General features: G+C 43.2%; 1 protein-coding gene across 5 annotated transcripts in view; it reads right to left on the bottom strand.

Annotated features, from left to right (window-relative positions):
• Positions 1-21,193, bottom strand: part of ikzf2 (IKAROS family zinc finger 2) — a 42,217-nt gene extending 21,024 nt beyond the window's left edge. For 3 of the 5 annotated variants that reach the window (XM_076039771.1, XM_076039767.1, XM_076039769.1), the window contains exon 1: positions 2-376. Coding sequence is in view for 2 of the 5 variants with exons in the window: in XM_076039766.1 (XP_075895881.1) it covers positions 21,069-21,178 (110 nt within the window). In the remaining 3 variants the exon portion in view is untranslated. Of the gene's footprint in view, position 1; positions 377-21,068 lie in introns of those variants that run through there. The other 2 variants (XM_076039766.1, XM_076039765.1) reach the window with 2 other exon arrangements.
• Positions 21,194-23,341: the final 2,148 nt, after the last annotated feature.

Genomic DNA, 23,341 nt, shown 5'->3' on the forward strand with positions numbered 1-23,341 from the left:
CCTCAAACACGTAGGAGTTTATGTAATCCCGCCAACTTGCACGTCGATCCCGGCTGAACGTCTCGGCGTGGAACAGCCATTATTCCGGCCCGGCCACGCAGCGCGGACTCCGGCGCAGTTTGTTTCGGCGGCGGCGGCGAGAGCAACAGTTGTGAGCCCCACCGCCGACTTCCTCCTCCATCTCCTCCGGCGGCCGGGTTGCTATTCTGGGAAGTTGGATCTGACAGCGGCGCGGAGAGCGATGAGGAGAACGCCCGACCCAGACTGCCTCCTCAGTCCGGTTTCACCGATCGATTGGGTTACAAGCCAGGGCCTCTCTCGTCGGCGAGGCTGCAGCCGGGTGAGATCCACCCGGGGAGACTGACAGAAAAAAAAAAAAAAGAAAAAAAAAAAACTAAATAACTTGTGTAACGGCTCTGCGTTCACATACACGCACCGCCGAACTCTCACCCTTGCATTTTATGTCACGCTTTTTAAAGAAATCAAATGCAGTCATTTGGCAACACTGGAGACTAATTAATCACACGTATTTATCGTTTCATCAAGCACAATTTCACAAGCGTTTTATGATCATAAATAATTATTATTAAAGTGACGGACATCAGCGTTATCTGGAAAAATGAATGATTTTGAATAATAATAAAAAAATTAAAAAAAATAAACAACCCCCACCCCCCGAGACAAAGCAACTGTAAACTTGTCGGTAATCCCCAGTGGACAGTGAGTGTAATGACAGCACATACTGCTCCAACCCTTCACAGCCGTAAACCAACATGTGCAAATACATTGAAAAACAAATAAATAAGATGGAATTGGTGTTTAAGTGTTCCAAATAAACTGACAGATTCAAAAGGACAATGTGCATTACATCCGAAATGAATGTAAAATGAATTATATATGCCTAGTATTTGTGTAAACACTTTGCTGGAAAACAATAGCTGAAAAAACAAATTCATATATATACACACACACACACACACACACACACACACACACACACACACATATATATATATATATATATATATATATATATATACATGTGTGTTTGTGTGTGTGTGTGTTTTTTTTTTTTTTAGAATGATCTTTTTTTTTCCTTGACTCTGTCCCAATCCAACTAGTTTCAGGTATAAATAAGGTGCTGGTCGAATATTTTGCTGTGCTAATCTTTAAACCGAATGACAACTATGTTGCCAGATGCCTTTTTGATGGAAGGCCATGAGATATATTTCCTTGCGACAACCCCATGGACTATACAGCTTATGCACAAATGTAATGAACCTGCACCCTTTTTACTTGCTTCATGGAAAGTACAAAGCATGTTCACTGAGCACCCACAACTTTACCCAGCCCTTCATTTGCCTTGACGGCAGCAACTAAAGTGTTGCTTTTTCGTCTATTAAGTGATTGTAAACAATGCTGTCTTTGTGGTGTTTTCAGTTGCAGAGAATCTAGTGTTTCAAGGCCAAATTCTTTAGATAATTATGACAGAGAGTCTGCAGGCACACTTTTTTTTCTTTACCTTGAGATGCTAAGGATGAAGCCAGTTAACTGCAGAAGACTTCAGACAAACTAACTAACTTCATAAATATCCAGGGTTCCAGGTTTCAGCACTTATGGTTAAAGTCTGTTGCAGGCTCAATAGGGTGTTACTTTTTTACCAATTAATACAGCTGTCTTACCATTTTCATTAATGGTGCTAGTGAGGGTTAAGTGCCAGAAAGGTAATCACATTTATTTGTATATGAATAAATCCGAAAGATGAGAAAAAAAAGCAAAATGCACGAGCTTAATAAATCTCAAGGCATGAGATCTTTGAGAATTTTATTCGCTTGAAATTCTTTTTTCTGTTTGAAATGTAAGCGTGATCGAATGTGGTTAACATCTGAACCAAATCCCTCTCTTGCCGTGGGCATTACCAAGGAGGTTAGAGGCTTTATGAGGATATCTGTGATTCTGTCGACCCCTGAGCCCAGCTTGCCAAGGCCAAGAAAGTTTTTTAAAACCAAAAATTCACCATTAAACGGAAATTCAGAAATGGCAAAAGTCACATTTGGAATATATCAAAGCTCAAAAAAGGAACAAACGTAAAAAGTTAGACCCACCACAAATCTCATTTTGTTTGTGCCTATGTTGTTTCTGCAAAGAGCATGGGGAAATTATATTTGAATCTATGCACTTAGTCTTTAATTGGTTACATTTTTAGGTTTACTGTTTATCCTCTTTGATCACTTAAACTGTCAGTATTTGAGAACCAGCTATTCTCAGGCTCATTAGCCACCAAATTTAATTAAATCCAATATCATCAAATGCAAATTAGCCCAAGCAAAAAGGCTTTTGAGTCCGCTTACTTGAAGATCTCATTGCGCATTTAAAAATCTGTGTACTTTTCAAAAGTGAAGAAAGCATCTCACAAGCAAGTGTTCTGAATTTTAAATCCCGGTTCTGGTCGTAACTGAACTGAAGCGACAGGAAACTGTCAAGCGTGAGCTGCCGAAATTGGTGGCAAATTTATTATTTAATGCAAGTTAGAGTGCAGGAAGTGTCGGGCTTGTTAAGGGGCGCACGCCTCTCCCCCCTGCAATGAAAGCGCCACTTGATAAATATTAAATCAAAGTGTGTCAACATGCGGCGCTAATCAGGTCTACATTAGAATCTGAAATCCCTCTTGTGATGTCATGTGAGGTCTTTTCACGATTGTAGCGTTTTGTTTGTTTCCTTTAGACGTTTTGCAACACAGCAAAAATACTTATATATTGTACTTACTGTAGTTTTTTTATGAGATATTTTCTGTGTAGAAAATTATGTAATCTTATACCAAAACTGTTACTGTGAAGCTACATTGCTCCCCCTAGTGGCTGCTGTGAGGAGGGAAAAGTCTCTGCATACAAAAATGTTTTGTATTGAAATAAAAATGTAGTGTTCCATAATCTAAGTCTTGGACATGCATGCACGCACGCGTACACACACACACACACACACACACACACACACACACACACACACACACACACACACACACACACACACAGCGAGGTAGAGGGAGGGGGGAAGAGACAAAAAAGGCGTCAGTTTGTAAGTTTTTTTTAAACTGCAAAAAAAAAATAAAATAAAATAAAAAAAAATCTGCCACAAATCTTCTCTCCCTCCACTCCTCCCTCCTACTTTCATCCACAAATAAATGTCTTAGCTAACGAGAATCCACACCCGTAATGGAAACAAAATAAAACCTTTTGCCTGCAATAAACAGAGCAATGCAGCACTTTAAATATGATCAAATAAAAGTCTCAAAGAGTGTAATGGTGCTGGTTCTGCAAATAAAATAAATAAGAGAAAAAACAGCTTACATAAGACAAACAGCGAGTGTCTGAAATACTGCCAGAGACTGCCAGAGGGCAGTGGTGCTCTATCAAACATTCTTCCCAAACAGCCGTTCAACTGTGAAGAACTCATAAAGACCTTGCACTGCCACCTGTAATAACAACCCAGAAGCATGAGTCTGTAATTTACTGTAAAGCATTTTAACCGTGGCGCCACCACATTAACCCTGTTGCCAATTGTGTAATAAAACAAAACAAAAAACAAAACAAAACAAAACAAAAAACACTGCAAGTTGAGATCTGTGGTCGAGGTTTGCCGCCACGGTGGAGCCGGTTTTCAACGGAGCGTTTATCTCAGAGATAACGTGTCAGAGTTTAACAGTGCTTGGACGTAAAAGTGGCAACAACCCAACGCTGTGTTTGTCAGAACGGTTATGGGAAATGCTGTCAGTCAAATGCAGATCAGACAAGTTTCACAGGAAAACCAGCCTTGTTAGGACTCCTCAAAACCGCCGTACTTTAATCTTGAGTAACACGTTGCGGTGATGAGGGCATCGACCTGTGCATGGGCGGAAGGTGTGTACTTATTTAAGCCTGTCCACGCACAATATTGTTTTTTTTTTCACTTGCATTAAAGACATGGAGCCAGTGACAGAGCTGAGGATTGAGAATCCTTGAGGTGGCTGTGATTTTCCCAAAGCTGGTCCACTTCTGCATCTGTTTCGATGGTTTCAACCATCCTCACTACTACAGTACATAAGATCAGTTCTTATCATCAGATGAGCTGCAGGAGCATGCACAGAGTGCCACGGTTAACGCGCAACCAACCAGGTTCACCGATTTAGAATTCTGATTCTGAGTAGATGCACCAAAGTTATCACTGCCACGTTTTTTTTCGAAGAGGGAGATGTTGATCGCTATTGTGTCACAAGCATCCTCTAGGCAGGAGACACGTCCTCTCTTTGCAGAATACGTCCCTGGTGTTGTTTGGGACTGACGCGCCAAATGCCTTACAGCTGTCCCTTCGATATTCCCCCGCAGTATCCCCATCGCTCCGTTTGGTCACGCCGCATCTTACTTCCCGTTGAGATGGTTTGTTTTTGATTTGACACCCGGAGCGGAAACAATACTCCTCAGCGGGCGCAGACACCAGGAGTGCCGAAAAAAGGAGAGCTGAGAATCAAATTGTCAGATTCGGTGACACGCTGTGCGATTTTTGGGCCGTCTCAGGCGAAAGATGACCACGATCAAAAGTGGTGGTCTTGCACTGGCACAACAGGTTCAATGACGGCCGTCGTCACTGTCGTCCCACCAAAGACAGACTACGCTGAAATTGTGACACTTTCTCACCAACCAATAGAATTGCAGGAGGAAATGACGCAATGATCAAAGTGATAGATAGGCATATCAAGTACACATTTTTTTTTATACATGTAGTGACTGTTGGTGTCAGGAAATATCAGTAACAGTTGGCTAGCGTAAATGCTAAGTGCTAGTAGTAGAAGAAGAAGAAGAAGAAGAAGAAGAAGAAGAAGAAGAAGAAGAAGAACGTGCCTCCAAATGCAAAATAGCAGTGCCAAGTTTGCCTTGGCTTGTGTCAAGCCATTCCAAAATGTCCCTCTATATTCATTCCAATTTTGAGTTATTTTATTATCATTATATATTTAGTTATTCTTTTATTATTTTCTATAAAATATTTACAGTCCGAGTTCTCATATTTGCTTGTGTGGCCGTAGAATGACTGATGATGCTGCATAATGACAAATGTCATAGTTTTTGCGATTTGGTAACATAAAAACCGATCCCTCACCAGGATCATCATTGTATGGTGCGACATATTGATCGTATAAGACTGAAAGAAAAAAAAATGGTCCAGTCCATGGGTGCATAATGGTCACTACATACTCTGACTGACAATCTCGCTGAGCTTTATAGATTCTTTCCAAGGTGCTACGTTCTTGTGAAGGAGGGTCAGGGCATCCAGCTGGTGGATCCTCCAACATCTTCGTCCCAGAAGCAACACCTGCACGGGTGAGTGGCTAACTCTCCACTCCCAGTCACTGACAGCCACTTGGCCCCATAAAACCGGAACGCACCTCTCAAAACCCCGCCAGGCTTTTTACCGAAGCCATTAACTGAAACCAAGAGGTCGATATACAGAGGACGGCCCGCTGTCGCATAACAACAGCTCGGCTACATCTGTTATTATAGGGGGTGGGAGGAGTGCGGTGAATATACAAAGGCGGATTATGATTTATGCTCATATTTGATTCAACTGAAATTCAATACAGGGTCAGTTCTGCACGCCCCTACATGACAGCATCCATTATTCTTTGTATCTATGTCGCTAATGGAGGTGATACATTTAAGGATCACAAACAAATCAAGATTTTTTTTTTTTCCCAATTAGGTTCAGCAGAAATTGGGTGAAAAAATATCAATAACAACTTAGGTGTCTTCCCAGCAACCAAACAAGAGAAGACAAATCATCATGCATTGCCAAAAAAAAAATGAAGCCAGATTTTGGTATTGAATCTAATATTGCAACCTACGGTTAAAGAAATACAACAAACCATGAACTGCATATGCAATGCATTTGCATTTCTAATAGAATTACATTAAATTAATATCAGGTTTCCTGAATATATTAAAACATCCCAACATAACATTCCACTGTAAACTTGAACTGATTTGCATGATTATGATATTAGACATATTTTTATTTACTCAATAAACAAAAAAAGAAATGAATGGGCACAACAGTATCGCTGTTCATTAGATTCTGCCAATTAGAGGCTCATTAACCAGTAGATTCCAATGCAAAGCCTGGAAACAGCTGGTTGAGGCAGATCCCGCAGCATCTTCATGCCTTGGATTTGTATTTTTAATGGCTATTATACATTATCCAAACAGAAATAAATACAACTCATTTGCAAACAACAGCAAGAGAGGTGAAAATCCCATGAATTCCAAACCACTTCGTAGAACAGCTGAGTGGCAGACGCTGTCAAACTTTCTGTGTCCATGTCAGAGGTGCACATAATACCAGCCAGGAACGGCTTCTCACCATCAAGTGTCACAGAATGACAATAAGGGATTGGTGCTCTTCTAAGCAGGGTCAAAATGACTGCAGTCGAGGATGTGCATGAATTCTGGTTTATACCTTTATGACCAGATAACTCTCAATTATCATTTAAAGGATGGGAATGCTGCTGCGATAAGTCGAGGGTAGAAGAAAATAAAAAAATTATTTGCTAAATTGGTTTTTGCCACCTCAGTTCAAATCAAAAGCATCATTTCATCAGTTATGTCGTCTTAATCCTTCTTCTGGGGGAAAGTTTGAGAGTTTGGGAAAATTTCTCCAAGAAATTCAAATGAATCGATTCATGCTGCACCTGGCCACCTCCTGCATCTGCTGCGAGCAAAATTCTCCCGGCTCTGCTTTTCGGTGCTCTTTAATTAATTTTTTCGTGGAGTGCGACTCATTTTAAAGTTGGATGCAGACAAAGTCAGGTCAATAGAGTGTTTAATTTATTCCAGACACGTTTGCACACTCTGAGCTGTGAAATTGCAATGTAGCGGCGGAGGGGAAGTACTGAGAATTCTAAAACACACACATGCACACGCACACACACACACACAATGCACCTGCATCATCCATGCCTCTTCCACTTCATGATGCCTGTTGTGGTGCAACAGGATGTGTGAAATTGAGTTACCCTCTGCTTTGTGTGTGACTGTCCCGTGCACCACACACACACACACACACACACACACACACACACACACACACACACACACACACACACACACACACACACACACACACACACACACACACAAGCTGATAATTCTTGAGCTCGTGGTCAAGAATGGCTGCAAAAAAAAGTGCTTTACCGCCTCAAGTAAGAGGTACTGACGCCATGACAAACTGCCAAACTCTGTGTGCGACGCCGAGCTCCGATCATACAAGGCCTGGCGGCGCCGGCCTAATAAATCTCCGGATTTGTTCTGGCGTTTTGATGCTCACTGTTTGTCCTGGGATTTATAATCATGACTTCAGTGCCTGACAAGGGCGCCACAGATCCAATGCGAGCTCAGAGGGCAAAGCAAACCGAATTAGCACGGGTGGAGCCAGCTGGCACACGGTTCATCACGGGCAAGGTCATTTTTTAAAAAAAAGACGGTAATAATTGTCAGGCCATGTTTTCCTTTCCGCTTGTTTGCCGGCGGAGCCTTGAAATCCCGCCACAGTTAAAGTATCCCATCACCTTTCTGGCAGGTAGCCCGAGGAGTGTTCATTACTTTGTCTTGGATTGATGCTGTTTCTCCTGATCGTTGCCCCCCCCTCACCGAGTGGCTTGCTTACAGGGTGTCAGAGTCCAACAGGTTATTTTTTTTCTTTCTCTATCATCTCACTCTCAGTAGCGTAAGCAAGTCCCCTAATGTGGTTATAATAAATGTGAAGGTCAAGACTATAAAACAAGAGACAGGGTAAGAAGGCACCTTTTTACGTAACAATGTATTAAGTTAATATTAAAGTTTGTGTTGGTAATTTTTTATCATCATTTTACACAGAACCGACCGACCCACTCACTGTGGTTTTGTTGATTTGTTGCTACCTACTAGTGATTTTTTTTCTTTTTTTTTTTTGGATTGCACCAAGATCATTTTTTATGTGAGGATTTGATGTGAAAAAATTATAATATATTCATTTTTTTTCTTTAACAGCATCAGAATCTTAAATCCCAAGGCAAAGATTCCTCCTTTTTCGCTCTACTTAGAGAATGGCACTTTCACCCAGTTTGTGTAACAGTGGAGATGAAATACACTTCAAGACTTTCAAGGAAGAAAAAAAAAAAGAACCCCTTGCACGAGTAAGTCAGCCATAGTAGCCTAAGGGCTCGGGATAAGCGGCGTCATTACACCAGCGTTATAAATCTCATTGGTCACAGCTCATGTGCGGTAAAACGACCTCAGAGTGCTCTGGCGGGTTGAAGCGAGGCTTAATGAGATCAATGAATTCTTTAAATGAGGAAATTACCAAGGGGATAACATACTGCCGCGGTGTGAAAGCATTATTGGATATCGTTGATGATATAAACACTAAGCATGTTTCACTGTTCCTTGAAAAAAGCAATCTGGAAAATAGAATAAAACAAATTAATGAAAATTTCAACAATAAAAACTACTCTCCAGCTGTTCACTGCTGTAAAAGAATGAGAGCTCAGAGTTGCTCCGAAACGTCGTCAAAACGTCTCATTTTAATTTTTGTCTGGGGAATTTTTTTTTAAGCAAGTTAAAAGCGTCCATCCATTCAACCATTTTCAATATTCACTTCCTCCTGCACTCAGGGTTACGGGGCAAGTTAAAACCAAATTCCCCAAAATGACATTTTTCAAAATCACAACTTCAAAAAGAGCAGGAATGAATTACAAGTTAACGGAATTGAAAAGTTTGACTTTGGTCATTAACCAAGCTCGATAGCAGCAAAACGGAATTTACCTACTCGGTGCAAATGTCACTCAGTGCTTGTATTGCAGAAACGGCAAATTCTTTGTTGTGCTCCAGCCTGTGTAGGTGTCACAAGTCAAGGTTTGGCCCCCGAGAGAGAGAGGGTGGGAGGTCGGGGGTGGAATGGAGGGAAGGGTAGTCGGGGCGGAAAAGTTCACGTGTGTTTAGAGAAATCTTATTTACACCTGCGTTTTTCAATAACCGCACGGTGGAAAACATGGGGGTGTTTACAATCTGCGGACCACCGTTTCCACAGACCGCCAAAGTTGCCTTTTCACTCGCAGCGCGGCAGGATGACAGCAGTGGCAAGTGAAACCTTCTCATGTACGTCGAGTTCCATGCTGCAAACCCACAATGGGCCCCACAGCGCAACGACGATGACTTTATCTGAAAATCTGATGAACCCGGCACCTGACTTAAAGGGATTTTGTGGTCTGTATGCAGCATGTGTCTTCTGAGTGGGGCGGGTGGGGGGGGGGGATCAGTGGTGTTTATGTTGATCAACCCTCGCTCCACCATCATAGCTATTTCTAATAGTGTTGGAGCATGTTCACATTTCAAATAACAGATTCTCTTCATAGCAGTTCAAGATACAGACTCTTTTCTCAAATGTTTTTTGGGGAAAACATTTTTGCCCATTGAACCTTGTTCTTATAGGCAGTCTCTGAAATAGAAGTTCCAAAAAAACAAACAAACAAACAAACAAACAAAAAACCTTTTTGACCATTCATCACATTTCTTTCCAGTTGCTGAAATGTTTTTTGGGTTTTTTTTTTCCGTGCAAAAGACACATTTTTGCACCGTGCTGCACCTGTTCGCCGTGCACGGCGGGATTAGCGAGAGACGTTCTGATGTGCACGGGGATAATCTCATTTACGGTTGGGGGAAGAAAAAAAAAAGAAAACGAAATCCAGGTGCTTGGCTAATCTTTTCATTTACATTGGGCTAATCCTTGCAATGGTGAAGTAATTCCTGGATTGCAGCTTGTTAATCTGATCTCTATCGCCGCAGTTTGCTTTTAATGTTTTGTTAGAGGAAAAAAAAAAAGAGCGCAAGTTGTTATCACAGTGTGCGCATGCAATCAACACAGCGGTGACTTTCAGGGTAGAAGCATGAAATCAAGTTCCAGTTAAAAAGATTAGGAAGTGTGATCATCTGTTCTATCTGTTCTATTTTTCACAGTGCTGCTAAAAAGAGTTCTGAGTATTTAGCATGTTTATTTCCTGTATATCTGCAGTCTGGGCCAGAGAGTCTAGACGTCGTCAGGATTGGAGCGTAATGACAGTAAATTATTTTTAGCAGAGGCGAATCTAAGAAACGGCATCTCACTCTCCAGGCTCCCCGTTGATTTCCTTTACAGTATTCAAAACAAATTTATAATAAACAAAACCAAAAATACTCCCCAGCTCCGTTTTTCAAAACTCTGAGTAGGAAACACAGGACTTGCAACAGCAGCATTAACGGCGGTGCAATATCGCCTTCCAGGCTAAATAGGTGGTGCAGCAGATCTTGGTGCAGATGGGAGCTGCCGTCAGCTCACTGATCTGTGTGCAGGGACAGATGTTCCCTCTGACCTGGGCGTCCTCAGTGAGTGGACGGGCCGTTCTGGAGAGAAGTGTGCAGCAGGAGCAAACATGTTTCATTGAACCCAAAATTAAATTGTTTTTTTTTTTTTGGATGAATTAATTCATTTTACATTTTTTTGGTCTCATGACGAACCATATGGTGCCGTTACATAACAGCCTGGGAAAGCGGAAAAAACACTGTGGCTTAAGGACACTTGAGCCCCAGTTACTTGAATATTTTACTTTATTTGATTTTTTTGGAGTGTTGAGGTGGGGTTGGGTTTGGACAATAGCCTGTCTTGAACAAAGAAAAAAAAAAAAAACCCTATAAGTGCACCGTTTACACACTCTAGAGGCCTGAAAAACAAACTATCACGTGGCAACGCCGATGACGACCAACGATCCCCCAAAATTGAGGCGTTCCATCTGTCCAACAGAGAGTCGCCGTCGCATTAGAGCCGTATTGACGTGTTATCGACAAGCACGTGCCGGCGGGCGGGAAAAAGCTTGGTTGTGAAAAAAGGAAGATAAAGGCGCTGAAGGCAGCAGGCAGAACTGACCGCCGGCTCGGTCCAGGCTTCACGTTCAGACTTATCTGTCTGGCTGTGCGGAGAATGAAGAGCCCATGAATCAAATTCTGTCAGTGGTGATGGCCAGAAAATGAAGCGGGGGGTCCAGGGATCGTCTTCCATTAAAAATACCGCTGCACCGCTAAATCATGACAAACTAATCTCTCCTGGAGCCTGGGAGGGGAAGGGGGGAGGGGTGGCGGGGGGGACAGCAGTGTAAATTCCCATCTTATATCAAAACACGTTGAAACTTTTTAAAACAATAGCGGAATCAACAGTGTCTCGCTGACGTCAGCGGCTGTGTTATTTTCTGCCTGCAGCCCTGCACGCAAGTAAGACATGGCTCAGCTGTCACCGGAACAGCAATTGGTGGGAAATGTAGCATGTTGGTCTCACACGAGCTCACGCCCCTCGGTTTCCTTTATCCCGCTCTGACGAGTCTCTGCAGTGCGTCCGGTGCGGCTCAGAGTCTCTGTCAGCGGCGGTAATTGACTCTGGTGGTCTCCGCTGAGCCGTCCACTGCACGGCCTCTTTGGCTCCACACCCAATTACAGCCGGCGGCTCCCTAACGGGCCGAGGTCGTCGACCCCGAAGGGAGGGAGCGGGCGGGTCGCGTATGAGGGCAGGTGTGTTGGGTGGAGAGCGGCGCTATTAGTCAGTGGCGCGGAAGCGACGCTGAGCTGGAGGCGCCTGCGGAGGATCAATCGGGATCTCGGGACGCAAAGGGCCGGATTTACTCAGATGCCGGATGGCGAGAACACGAGCAATCGATTGCACACTCAAACTGGGTGTGCGCAATTTTAGTTTGTGTACGGCGATTAATCTACTGAGTTTGTGCATGCAAGCGAAAACAGGCGCAAATTATGCTCTCTTTAAAATGAAGGTTCCCGGTTTCTGCCAGAGAGAATCATTCCATACTTTTTATGCTATTTTAAATAAGTGTTATTTATCTTTATGAAAATCTATTCAAAAAAAATGTGTAGACAGAATTGCACCGACCATCCCAAAACATTTAAGAGAGAAAAAAAACCAACACACAATCCTCCAGGTCATGTATGCATAGAAATGCTCATGAAAAAACAACTGCAAGTTCACACGTGAAAAATCCTTGTGCTGTAAAAAAATTCCTGTTGCATAAATAAAGAAGAATATGATTTGGACAACCGCCACCGACGACAAACGTATCTCGTCTTTAAAGCCAAGAATAACAGCGGGGATATACAAAACGCTCACAGCCATTCTCCATGAGCACACGCGGCGGCGCCGCCACCGCCGGCACAATCAACGACTGAAATCGAGCCCTGAGACGTAAATCGAAAAAACACAGCAGCCATCGAGTGAAGTAAAAGCCTTCTTCGCTCCGTCTCTTCAGTCACTGACACACCGGCCCTTCAATCCACACCACTATTTCCTCCAGGACAGGAAATTAGAAAAAAAAAATGACCGAAAGATTAAAGAGCCATTTTTTTCCTTCTTGATAGCGACATGTGAGTCACAGATGGCAGTGCAGGTTATTACTTTTTCTTTTCTTTTTTTTTTTTTTGCTGGACCACTATCACTGCCTCTATCAGGGAGTGGGTGGGAACGAGGGATGTTTTTAGCTTCGCCGCGGCGTGGCCTAATGGTCCATCTGCGAAGTGCGCAAACCAATTAGCCCAGCTGACCTCAGCGATGGCGCGTCAGCCTGTCAATCTGGAGCGGAGAGGCGGGTGGGGTGGGGTGGGGCGAGGTGGGGCGATGTGGGGGGAGTGGCGGCAGGGTTTGGGGTGGCACAAGCATCTGCCCCGACAGCTAAAGGGGAGGGTTGGGGTTGGGCAGACGAGAAGAGGACAGAGCGAGCGAGCGAGCGGGCGGGCGAGCGACGGGAAGACGTTATTGATGTTGGGGCTCTGCAGAGTGGAAGGGTCAATTAGGGAGAGCGCTCGTGACACAGAGCCCTGGGACAAAGAAAATCCAATAACGGCTATCGTATCAGGAATCGTGGGGGAGAAAATTATTATCATCTCTCACGGTGCCCACGACAATGACTCATTTTTTAAGCTATATTATTACAACTACCTCACCACCGGCTGCAGGGACTTCTTTCTTTTTTTTAAATCACCTTATATTTCTCACCGGAACACGTGCTCTATTTAAGGGCTTAAGGCAGATAAGAAGCACAAGTCCTTTTTGTGAATCAGGTTTTCTCCCTTCAGACGTCTGTCTCATATATAAAAAAAAAAAGAAAAATGTCTGTAAATCAGAATGAAAAAGCCCCGTTTCTTTCGCTCCTCCCTGAGAGTCTTTGGCGCAACTATTCTTCTGAGGAAGACTGAATGGTTTAAGAAGAATGACATGTTGAAAGGACGGCCTCATTTTGAAAAGACCCCTGTGGTGCAAGGCTGTACGTCACTGTCGCAACGCTGTTGCTGCCAGTGTTTTTATATACAGCTGAAACGTTGTTACACAATTCCTTCGAGCACTCGGAATCTTATAATGCAATGCTTCGTTTTAAATCGAGGCACGTTCGTCGACTCAAAGCAAAGGTATTGTTGATGTAAGGGGTCAAAGGTCAGAATGGGCAATTTGACCAAACAGGTACTCTAACAACTCTGGTTACAACTAAGGTCTATGCAACAGCACATTGGACGCTGAGGCAGGGAATATAGTGCATTTACCTGATACGGCCGAGGTGTACATAATAAAGTGGCCAGGGAGGGTACAGATGATTCATGTATGCAATGTTTATCACAGTTAAATACCTTAAACAGAGTTCTTACAACTTAAATATCAAATGAATATTCCCTAAATAACACAGTTGATAAGTAATAAATAAAAGTGTTACAATTCAGTCTACATTTTCCTTAACTTTAGAAATTTTGGGTCGAAAAAACGAGCGACACTGCTACCCTCAGCGCTCAGTACTGCACTGCAGGTACAAATGAGCATGTAGCGGCTTAAAATTTTTGCGTAAACAAATTTATGTCATCAACATAATCGATTAGGTCGACTAATCATTGCAGCCCTCGTCTACATGCCTGAATCCGCTGAGCTGTTGCCGTGTGATTGGCTGATTAGCAAAGAGTCAACAATCTATTGAACAGTGTACCTAATGCAGTGGCCGGCCAACCGGCAGAATGAACAGTGGGGAACAACAGGAAGCTTTGACGAGGGAGGCCACGCCCACATACATAAGCTACAGTACCCAGCATGCCACATGCAGAGGGCCTACCCGTCCAGTGTGTCGCACATCACCAGCCAATGCACTTCTTCAGCCACCCATAATCCTTTGTTTTTGCAGGTGCAGCCAGTCCCAGGAGTGCAGGGAGGGGGAGAGGCCTCCGTATCGATCCTCACTCCTCTGGTGCATCACAGCGAGTCAAGAACATAAATCACTACTAAGACCCGGTCAGGGCAGAGTTGTCCCGTCTGCCCAGTTCACCATCACATGATGTATTACTGCCGTGCTCCATCTGAACCCGGTCCTGCGTGTGTGTGCGTGTCCTCGTCCATAGCCAACAGCAGTGCTGAGGCAACTGTGACACTGTAAAGCGATTCCGATTACGCCCTCGCATGCAGACACTATCGCAGCAGTTCGCATGTTCTCCCATTGTCGGGCTTTTTGACTACTGGAAGTGGGCAGTTTCCTCTATTTCAGCAATAAACTGGCACCTTGTCCAGGGTGCAACCCCACCATCACCCCGAGACTACTGCGAGAGGCTCCAAGCAAACCTCTGCAGCCCTGCGTGCATGAGAAACAGTGATAAGATACTGATGGATGAATGGATGGACGGATGTTGCCACCAGGCGAGAAAAACTAAAACGGTTTTCAGAATTCTGCATCTATTGAATGCAACAACATAAATAATAGCAATGAGCCTAAGTTAAAAAAAAAATACTCAAAATATGATTAGCATCTTGAGTATCATCTCTGCCTGCCAATGAGAAGATTTGACAAGGGCAGGTATAATCACTTCTGTCACCCAGCACCATATCATCAGCTATCCAGATGCACTGCGAAAGAGTAGAGAGTTGTGGGAGTGGATAATGATGATACAGTGATGATGAACTGATAACCAAGTAGGAGTCAGAAACTCACAATATGAACCTTTTGCCATTTTTGAATTACTTTTTTTTCTTCCAGTGGAATTCCGAGGCAGGACACCGGCTGATGAAATGCAACAACATTAGCAGGTTCTAACTTTGTCAGCAGGGGGCAAAATTGATCCAGCAGTCTCAGAGCCTGCAAGCTCAGAGGAACACTGGCTGTGTGTGTGTGTGTGTGTGTGTGTGTGTGTGTGTGTTTCTGGGTGTGTGTGTGTGAGTGTGTTTCTGGGTGTATTTCTGTGTGTGTGGTTAACAGAGAGCGTCACGGAGGAAAGAGGGGAGGGGGAATTATTCCCCATTCAGAGCGAGCACCGAGAGGTTGACGAGACTCCGGTTTGGCCTCTGTAAATAACAACGCCGCCATTTCTGGCCTGTACTTGTAATTTTTATAATGCGTCTCCATAAAGTGGAATGACCGAGTCATCCGAGAGCCGGTGACGCGTTGTTCTATTTATGGCAGCGGGAGGGGTATGCACACGGCTTATGTCAGCGTCACGGATGAAATTCAAGCAAAAAGATGTCAAAAAGGAAGAGTGAGATAAGGCCAAGGTGAGAGTGTCTGGTGAAAGCAAAGACGTTTTTAGACAAAGACAGCAGCTCTGCATGGGGGCTGGTTTCCAACAATGTCTTTGAGTACATATGGTTGAGATCGAGAAGAGACAGTGATATAAAAATGGACAGAGAGAGGTGAGCTAATGGTACTTTGCCATTCAGTGATGTAAGGTGTGACAAACATACACACACACACACCTGTCTGCAACTATTTTATGACCAGGATGTTAATCTCTGTTGAACTTATTTGGTCCGAGGAACCCAAATTTATTTTGAATAAAAGCAAAAACTTACAGCTGATTGTACACTGATTGTAAAAATTTCCGGCCGTCATTCCCGCCCTCATCCCAACATCTTTTATATCTAAAATGATATCCAGAGGGGACTTCTGATTTAATAAGAAGGCATACTGAAACAAATGTGACGGTGGCGGCAACAACCAAATAAAAGGAGCTCCGTGCTGAACGTGACACTGAATGTTGCGCAAAAATAAATGACAAATAAAAATGCAAATCAAGAGGAAAAACCGCAAAGGCACAAAGCGTGGCACAGATAAAAGCAGCCCGAGGCCAGAAACAAGTACACAATGCACTTTGTTCAGAGGAACATTAGCCCATTGGAGCAAAAAAAAAACCCAAAACAAAACAGAAAACAAAACAAGATGGTTTGACTACATGGGGGACTTCTTGCTTGTGTCTGTGCTGCTTTATCACCTTTTGAAAATGGTCCCATGACCTCCAGTAACCTTCCTTTTGGGATGCCGAAGTCGGAAAAGTGCAAAACAGCCACAGTGAGCAGCACTGGGGTGCGGCAGCACGACTTTGTTTGTAATATAAATTAGGAAGTAAAAGGGGAAAACAATGAATCCTCAAGGCAGTGGCTGTCAGATGAGATCAGCAGCGCGTATCAAGTAAAGGCTGGAAAAATTCCGGCTGACTTGTCGAAGAAGTCTCCAATCTCAGTTCTGAAGATAAACACCGAAAGGCATTAGCTCGTCTCTCCGTGCGTTTGTTTACTCTGGGAGAAGGCGGGGTGAGGGTGGCGCTCAGTACTTAAACTCCTCTGTCCCTCCGCCTGTTCACAGCTCTGCCAGGCCTCGTTTTATAGATCCTGCTCGAACCTGCCTTGTTTAGCTGTGTTAGAAGTGGCAAAAGCATGTGTATTCTGTGCTTAAGCAAAACTACAAAGTCTTTGGCCCGAAAGCAGAAGCTCTAATTCGACTTTTTCACTCCACAAAAAGCAAAAGGAAAAAGAAAAAGAATAAAGTGGTGGGAAAATACATTTAATATCATTAATTCCAGTCCACTGGGGTCTCAGGCTGCTTGTGAGCAAACCCTGGCGCTGTCCACCGCTGGTGTCTACGCTACTGGCAACAATGACAATTAGTAGTAGTAATAGCATTTGATGACATTTCCCATGTTGGTGGCTGGAGGAGAAGATGGTGAGCTGTGGCGATCCAAATGACTGGCCGGGGACAGACAGCGAGAGATGACAAACATGGATTTGTTTCATCAGTCGTCAAGTCTGTGAGTCAGCCGTCTCCTGCAGTACCTCCTCGTATTGATATTGCACTTAAGTGCTCGTTGTTTGGCCGCGCAGTTGCATGCTCAGTTACATCCGTTAGGTTTCTCGGCTACAGAACAAATAGCCAGGGATTTGGCTTTTTACCCTCCTAACCACTCAACGATAATAGAGACTTTTACGACCAATTTGTTTTTAGTTTTATGTTTCCTCCGTAAACGCGAATGCAACTCAAGCGAGAAGCCAAGACGTGTATCCAACCTGCGCCCGCTGCAGAGCAAGGTAGACGTGCAATTGGCACAAACATGACCTTGAATGCCACAGCGCCGTGTTAACGTATCACAAAGAGTGTTGTGTGAGACAAAGCGACGTGGGAATCAGAGGTGTTTTTCTACGGAACATAACTGCGAGAATAGGTCAGTTTACGGTTAAATGGTGCCAGAAGTTTCTGCAGAATATCTCTATAAGAGCCACTTTTGACAGTGAGCGCGTATCATCACCCGGATGTTCATTCATTCATTCGTTGCCTGCACTTATTCCAGTGCATTATATGCCCTTTTTTGAGGGGTTCAGCAACAACTGTCTGTTCTTACCGGGTTATGAGCCAATCGCACTCACGGCGAGACTTAAATGAATGTTGTAGAAAATAAAATGACACTTAATCCAAAAGGCAAAACACGGATCAACGCCTCAATGAGGCCTATTGCTTTATCCACATAGCAATTCTGCTTTACACAGAGGACAACAGTGCCGGACTGCTGTTACGAGACACAGGAGGAAGAGGCGTCTCTACAATGCACATTTAATCCACCGCCTCCGAAAGAAAGATTGCTGTGTCACTGGACACTGGACTTCCAGTCACACAGGAGTATTTGTTTGGCAAAACTGACAGTGACAAAAAAAAATAAAGGCAAATAACAGCTGCTTTTAAACACAGTTGTTTCACTGGATAGGGAATTTGTTTTAGCACTTCATTCCATTGAGATGAATGAATCTTGTAATTTAGGACAGCACAGATGTACAAAAATAGGATGAATGAAAGATTCAGGGGAGGACAAGCAAAAGAGAAACCGATGGAGGGGAGAATAAGACGCCTGAGTGTCTGGCCACTGCCGCCAACAGCTTAAACACAACTTGGCACGGATTGTTCAATTGTCTGGGGAGTGTGCCTGAGAGGATGAGCCCCTATTCTCCCAAAAAATAAATAAATCATTCTTCCTATTCTAATGAGGGGCAGGAGACGGTGGCCTAACATTTAGGGCAATGCTGCTGACAATCGTGTATACAAATCAACATAGAAAACTATGAAAGAAAATATTCTGAGACTGTTTAGAGCAGATGGATCACTTTAGGTGGTTTAAAACAGCATCAAACATGAGGCGGAGAGCCTCCAGCAACATTGAAAGGTAGAATGAAACATCAGTAGAATAAAAGAAGCAGTTGTTTTTCTGCCAGCAAGGCGGTGCAGTGGTGAGCACTGCTATCGCAAAGCAAGAAGGCTGTCGGTTCGATTTCCACCAGGGGCCCTTCTGCATGGCGGAGGGTTCTCTCCAGGTACTATTGGCTTCTAAAGACATTCATGTTTGTTTAATTCCAAACTTTTAATTGCCCATAAGTGTGAATGTTTTTTTTGTATCAATGTGTTGCTCCTGTGGTGAGTTGTTGATGTGTCCGTGGGGGAGGCGGGCGTTGCACTGTCTCCACCCTAAGACAGCTGGGATTGGTTCCTGAGACCCCAAGTGCGGGATCACGGGGTGATAGGAAATGGATGGACAGACAATTGAATTGAGTCCACGTAATCCATCCAAGTCATTAGACTCCATTAAATTAAAAGCACCTTTAATTCTCTCTAAGTCTCGACGGCAAGATCATTGATATTCTGGATAATTATCTCAATGCAATGATGGATCTTAACTGATGGCAAACATGGATTATTGGTCCTCCAAGGGCCCAGATGTTGCAGGTAAAAGCTGCACATCAACTGCTGTGGGGCTGCGGAAACTAACCCTGGGAGGGTAAACAACTGTTTAAGTGCCAGTTATAGTGCTGATTAAGTCCAATGACATTCTGAGCCCAAGTGGAGCCATCCTGCACAGATGACGTCACACGAAAACAGCTAACAACAACGGTATGATTTATATATACACTAGTGCCCCTGCTGGTGACTTTGAGACAGAACTGCAGTAATCACTCAATGCCAGCGCTAAATAGCCAGATTGAAAAACACATAGTTCAAGAGCAGTTGTTGTAAAAGAGACTTAAAAAAAAAGAATAAATACATACCAGGCCCAAAGCGCCGTGCTGCCGGCCAGCCAGTGACATTTAATGTATATTCGGTGGGCGGTCTCATTAAGGCCGTGTTTGCTAGAGACACGAACAGAACGGGTCTCCAAAAAGGTCAGCGCATGTGCATGCCCGTTTGGATATTCCTCGGGTGTTACGCTGTGCTGCATGCGTTCAGCGCCACCACGCGTATATTGTTAACCTTTCATCGCAACTTCCTCCGAGCGTGAGAGGAAATGCCACGCCGTGACACAAGCTTTCATGTTTACTGTTCCAATTTTCCTCACCGTCTGGAAAATTCACACCGATTGACTGCCTCTTTGGCCAGGCATTATGGAGGCACAAACAACCACATTTGTTATTCCCAGTGGCCGGTGGGCTTCCCAGGACGGGAGTGACGTGAGACGATCAACAGGACGACTAAGTTTTGAGTGACTGCAATGTCTTATTGTTAACATCAAGCATCTGCTCTCAACGTCAGGTAACTTCTCTTACTAAAGTAACCTGCAAAAAACATAACTGTACTTTTTGTCTTGGCGGTGGATAAAGTATACATCTACCTTCCTATCTAGCTAATAAAACAAAACTATTACTAATACGTTTTAACGCACTGTTTCTAATGTAATCTTGTCAAAGGCTTTGGGCTCTGACGTATAATTCTGTAATAAAAAAAAAGAAAAAATCCCAATTTGTGTCGCTGTCATCAGTCGGAATGTGTTCTGCACCTGTTGGAATACGTTTTTGTTTTTGCCTGCTTTATCAAAGTACATCATTCACAGTCAGCTGATCAGAGGCTAGCAAGGTTTTTTGGGGGGAAATTCCCCCATCAAATAATTGACAATGGCACCTGAAGCTGTCCCTGTGTTGCCGCGGTGATACAGAGCAGCGGCGGCAGGCTAGGAAGACATAAATGTTTATTTGCACAGTATGTTTGCATTTGCATATTTTGCCTGTTTACCCGATTTGCTCAGCAGCTGCCAAGTCTTTCATGAAATGACTTTTTTATAACAGCAGTGAAAGAGAGGGGTGGAAAAAAGACATACAGTGCACGTCAGTGAAAACAGCAGTGCCACGTAATGTGTTGTGACATGTGAGATTAGTGAACGCATTGTTTTTCTTTTTGTCTCTCACAAGAATGTGATTGCCATTCCAAAACACTGTCACTGTAGTTACTTTAAACAAGTGATTAAGTTCAAATCTCAGCACAGCGGATGCCTCCCACATCCTGAAGGAGACGGGTGGTGCTGTCAAAATTCTGCAAGGGAACTGGGGTTGTCTATAAAATGTCATTCGTTGATTTAAACATCTAAAAGTCCCTTCTTTCAGATGTTCTTCGCTGTGTTTTTTTTTCTTTTTTCTTTCTTTTTGTTTTTCTTTTTTACAACAAATCGGGGAACAAACATTTGGACAGTCAAATTTCAACAAAACTAGAGGACAACATTTAGATCCACAAGGTTGTATTTCATTGACACTCTGTGATGTTTGTGAGAGTCAACATTCGCGGGCATCGTCTCATCAATTTTGCAGACAATTCAGTTATTCTGTCTGTAGCTATCCTCCACCAACCCCCCCCCCCCCCCCAAAAAAAACAAAAAAACAACTGCAAATTTTATATGTTGGTGTGACTCCTAAGCTCTAATAAGACCTGGATGCATTACCTGGAGAGTTTACTGGAGTTCCTGCAGTCATTGTGCCCGCTGGTTATTGACGATCTGGCAGCTGAAGCAGTCAACAAAAAGGGGTTTGACACCTTGACTGATAGCATCATTTTAGCCCCTATGTGCAAAAAAAGAAAGAAAGAAAACAATGAAGAAAACACAAGCAGACGTATTTTCACTACAAGTTACTGCAAAATATTTAATGTCAATCACACTTTTATGAAAATGTTTTGGTATTTTCTGCGTCCTTGCTGGTTGTGTTTGCAGACCTGCGTGTTCATTGCTGCATCTGTTCTGACAGCCTGCCACAAATGAATGTTTTATTTTTATTTTTATTTTTTTTATGTGGTGCCACGTTTGGCTGGCTGACTGGAAACTGAACTGCCCTATGGGGGAAAATAAAGTATTTTTGATTGAATTGAATGTTTCATGGTTTTCTGTATTGAATCTGACTGTCTGTCTGGATGGATGGACCCACCAGCCAAAGAAAATAAGACACTGAACGAACTCTGCAGTCTGAAGTCAGAGAAAAAGTTGCTCCCACACGTAGGTGGCGCTGTGAGACTAATGCAGGACTGATGGGTTCAAGAGCCATTTGTTCCTGCTGTTATTGGGTTTCTGAACCACTCAGTGTGAGATCAACAACCGACCACCAATTTTAGCAAAAGCATTGACATTTTACCCAACAAGAAGACAATATGCACACAACACTGACGATCACTGAGTTGGCAAATGGTATCACATGCTCTCAGAAACTCACAGGGAGCTACGACGAGATGAGGCTGCGTCACTGCGGGGCTGAAAAAAGGAGCAGGGCTCTTGGTCCTGCGCTCACGCCGTTTCTGAAATAACAGCAGATACCTGACATTTAGGCAAACTGTGTCTGCAAAGCAACTGAAGCAACACAATAGTCACTTGAGCAGTAAAAGCCACCAACACATCGGAGACATTTGGCATGTAAATGTTTTTAAGATTCCATCTGTCCTCTCCCAGAAAAGAATTATGTTAAAGGCTATTTAAGCTATTTAACCAAAAAAGTGAAAACAAAACAAAACAAAAAAAATGGTGGTTATTAAACTTGTGAGTAATGCTGGTAGTCATTAGAATTAACCCTCATACAAAGACTTGGTTGGGCCACCTCTGCCTTGAGCACTGAGCAAACCAAGTGCACGAATCATTCCTCAGAGGAATTAATTCATGTTGAGAAGCCCTTTGCTTTTCCAATAGCCATTCTATTATTGATCAATTGTCAAGCTGTGATGATTTTGCCAAGAAGCAATTTCTAGCTATACTTAATGTAAAAAGCTAAATATTCCATACGATATACAGTAAAGTAAAGACATATGAGATCCTTTCATCAAATATTTACTCTACCATTTCTGAGACAGTCTAGGACAAGCAGTAATATTTTTTGGTAGCATAACAAAATATATTCTGAATAGAGAATGTAATAAAAAAGATGACATGAAAATAAATTGGATGTTCTCTTATCTGCAACATGGGAAACATTAACGGTGGCAGCACAACAAAATATGACTGGTGTTCCCGAGTGGAAGAATAAAATAACATGTAGGCTACTTTATAACATGAAAATAAATTATTGCTTTGCCCCTCACCAGCGTGATAATGAAATACATTTTTGAACAGAAAATTAACTAAGGCAGGGGTAATAAATGCACCGTCTCGTCCGCCACATGAAATGTCAGCAATGTGTCTTATTAGCGTTAGTAGCTCTGGACAGCATGAGGACGCCTAACACATAACTTATATTAACTTATAATATATGCTATGTTTCTCCTAAAATATATATTTAATAGGCTTACATTTCATATTCGCATGTTATTTCACCTTCTCATGGGAACACGGCTGAATGTGAGGCGGAACTCAACGTAGATGTCGGGTGGCGGTACTTTGAAAGTACAACAGTACATCTCGTACGTTCGACGTCCTTGTCATTGCTAATTGACTTTAAACGGTCTCGCGTGACACTCGTTTTATACCACTTCATGTACGTGTTGTCTTCGTGAGTTCTTCTTCTTCGTTCGTTCTTGTTGTCGGGCGCAAGGAGGGGTTTGGGATAACCACGCCCATAACTCACGTAAAAGAAGAAGAGACGTTGAGTTCAAATCCAGAGTAGAAGGGCGCCTCCGAAGGACTGGCGGAGCATTCCACCTCCGTTTAATGGGCCGTGGGATGTCCAATTAACGTTGATCGATTTAATTGAATCGTTTAGATTCTTATTGACGATTGGTCAATAATCTATTAATTGTTTG

The sequence above is a fragment of the Nelusetta ayraudi genome, unplaced genomic scaffold, assembly GCF_046127955.1.
Source record: "Nelusetta ayraudi isolate G7.1 ecotype Tasmania unplaced genomic scaffold, CSIRO-AGI_Nayr_v1 ptg000060l, whole genome shotgun sequence".
Taxonomy (NCBI): Eukaryota; Metazoa; Chordata; class Actinopteri; order Tetraodontiformes; family Monacanthidae; genus Nelusetta; species Nelusetta ayraudi.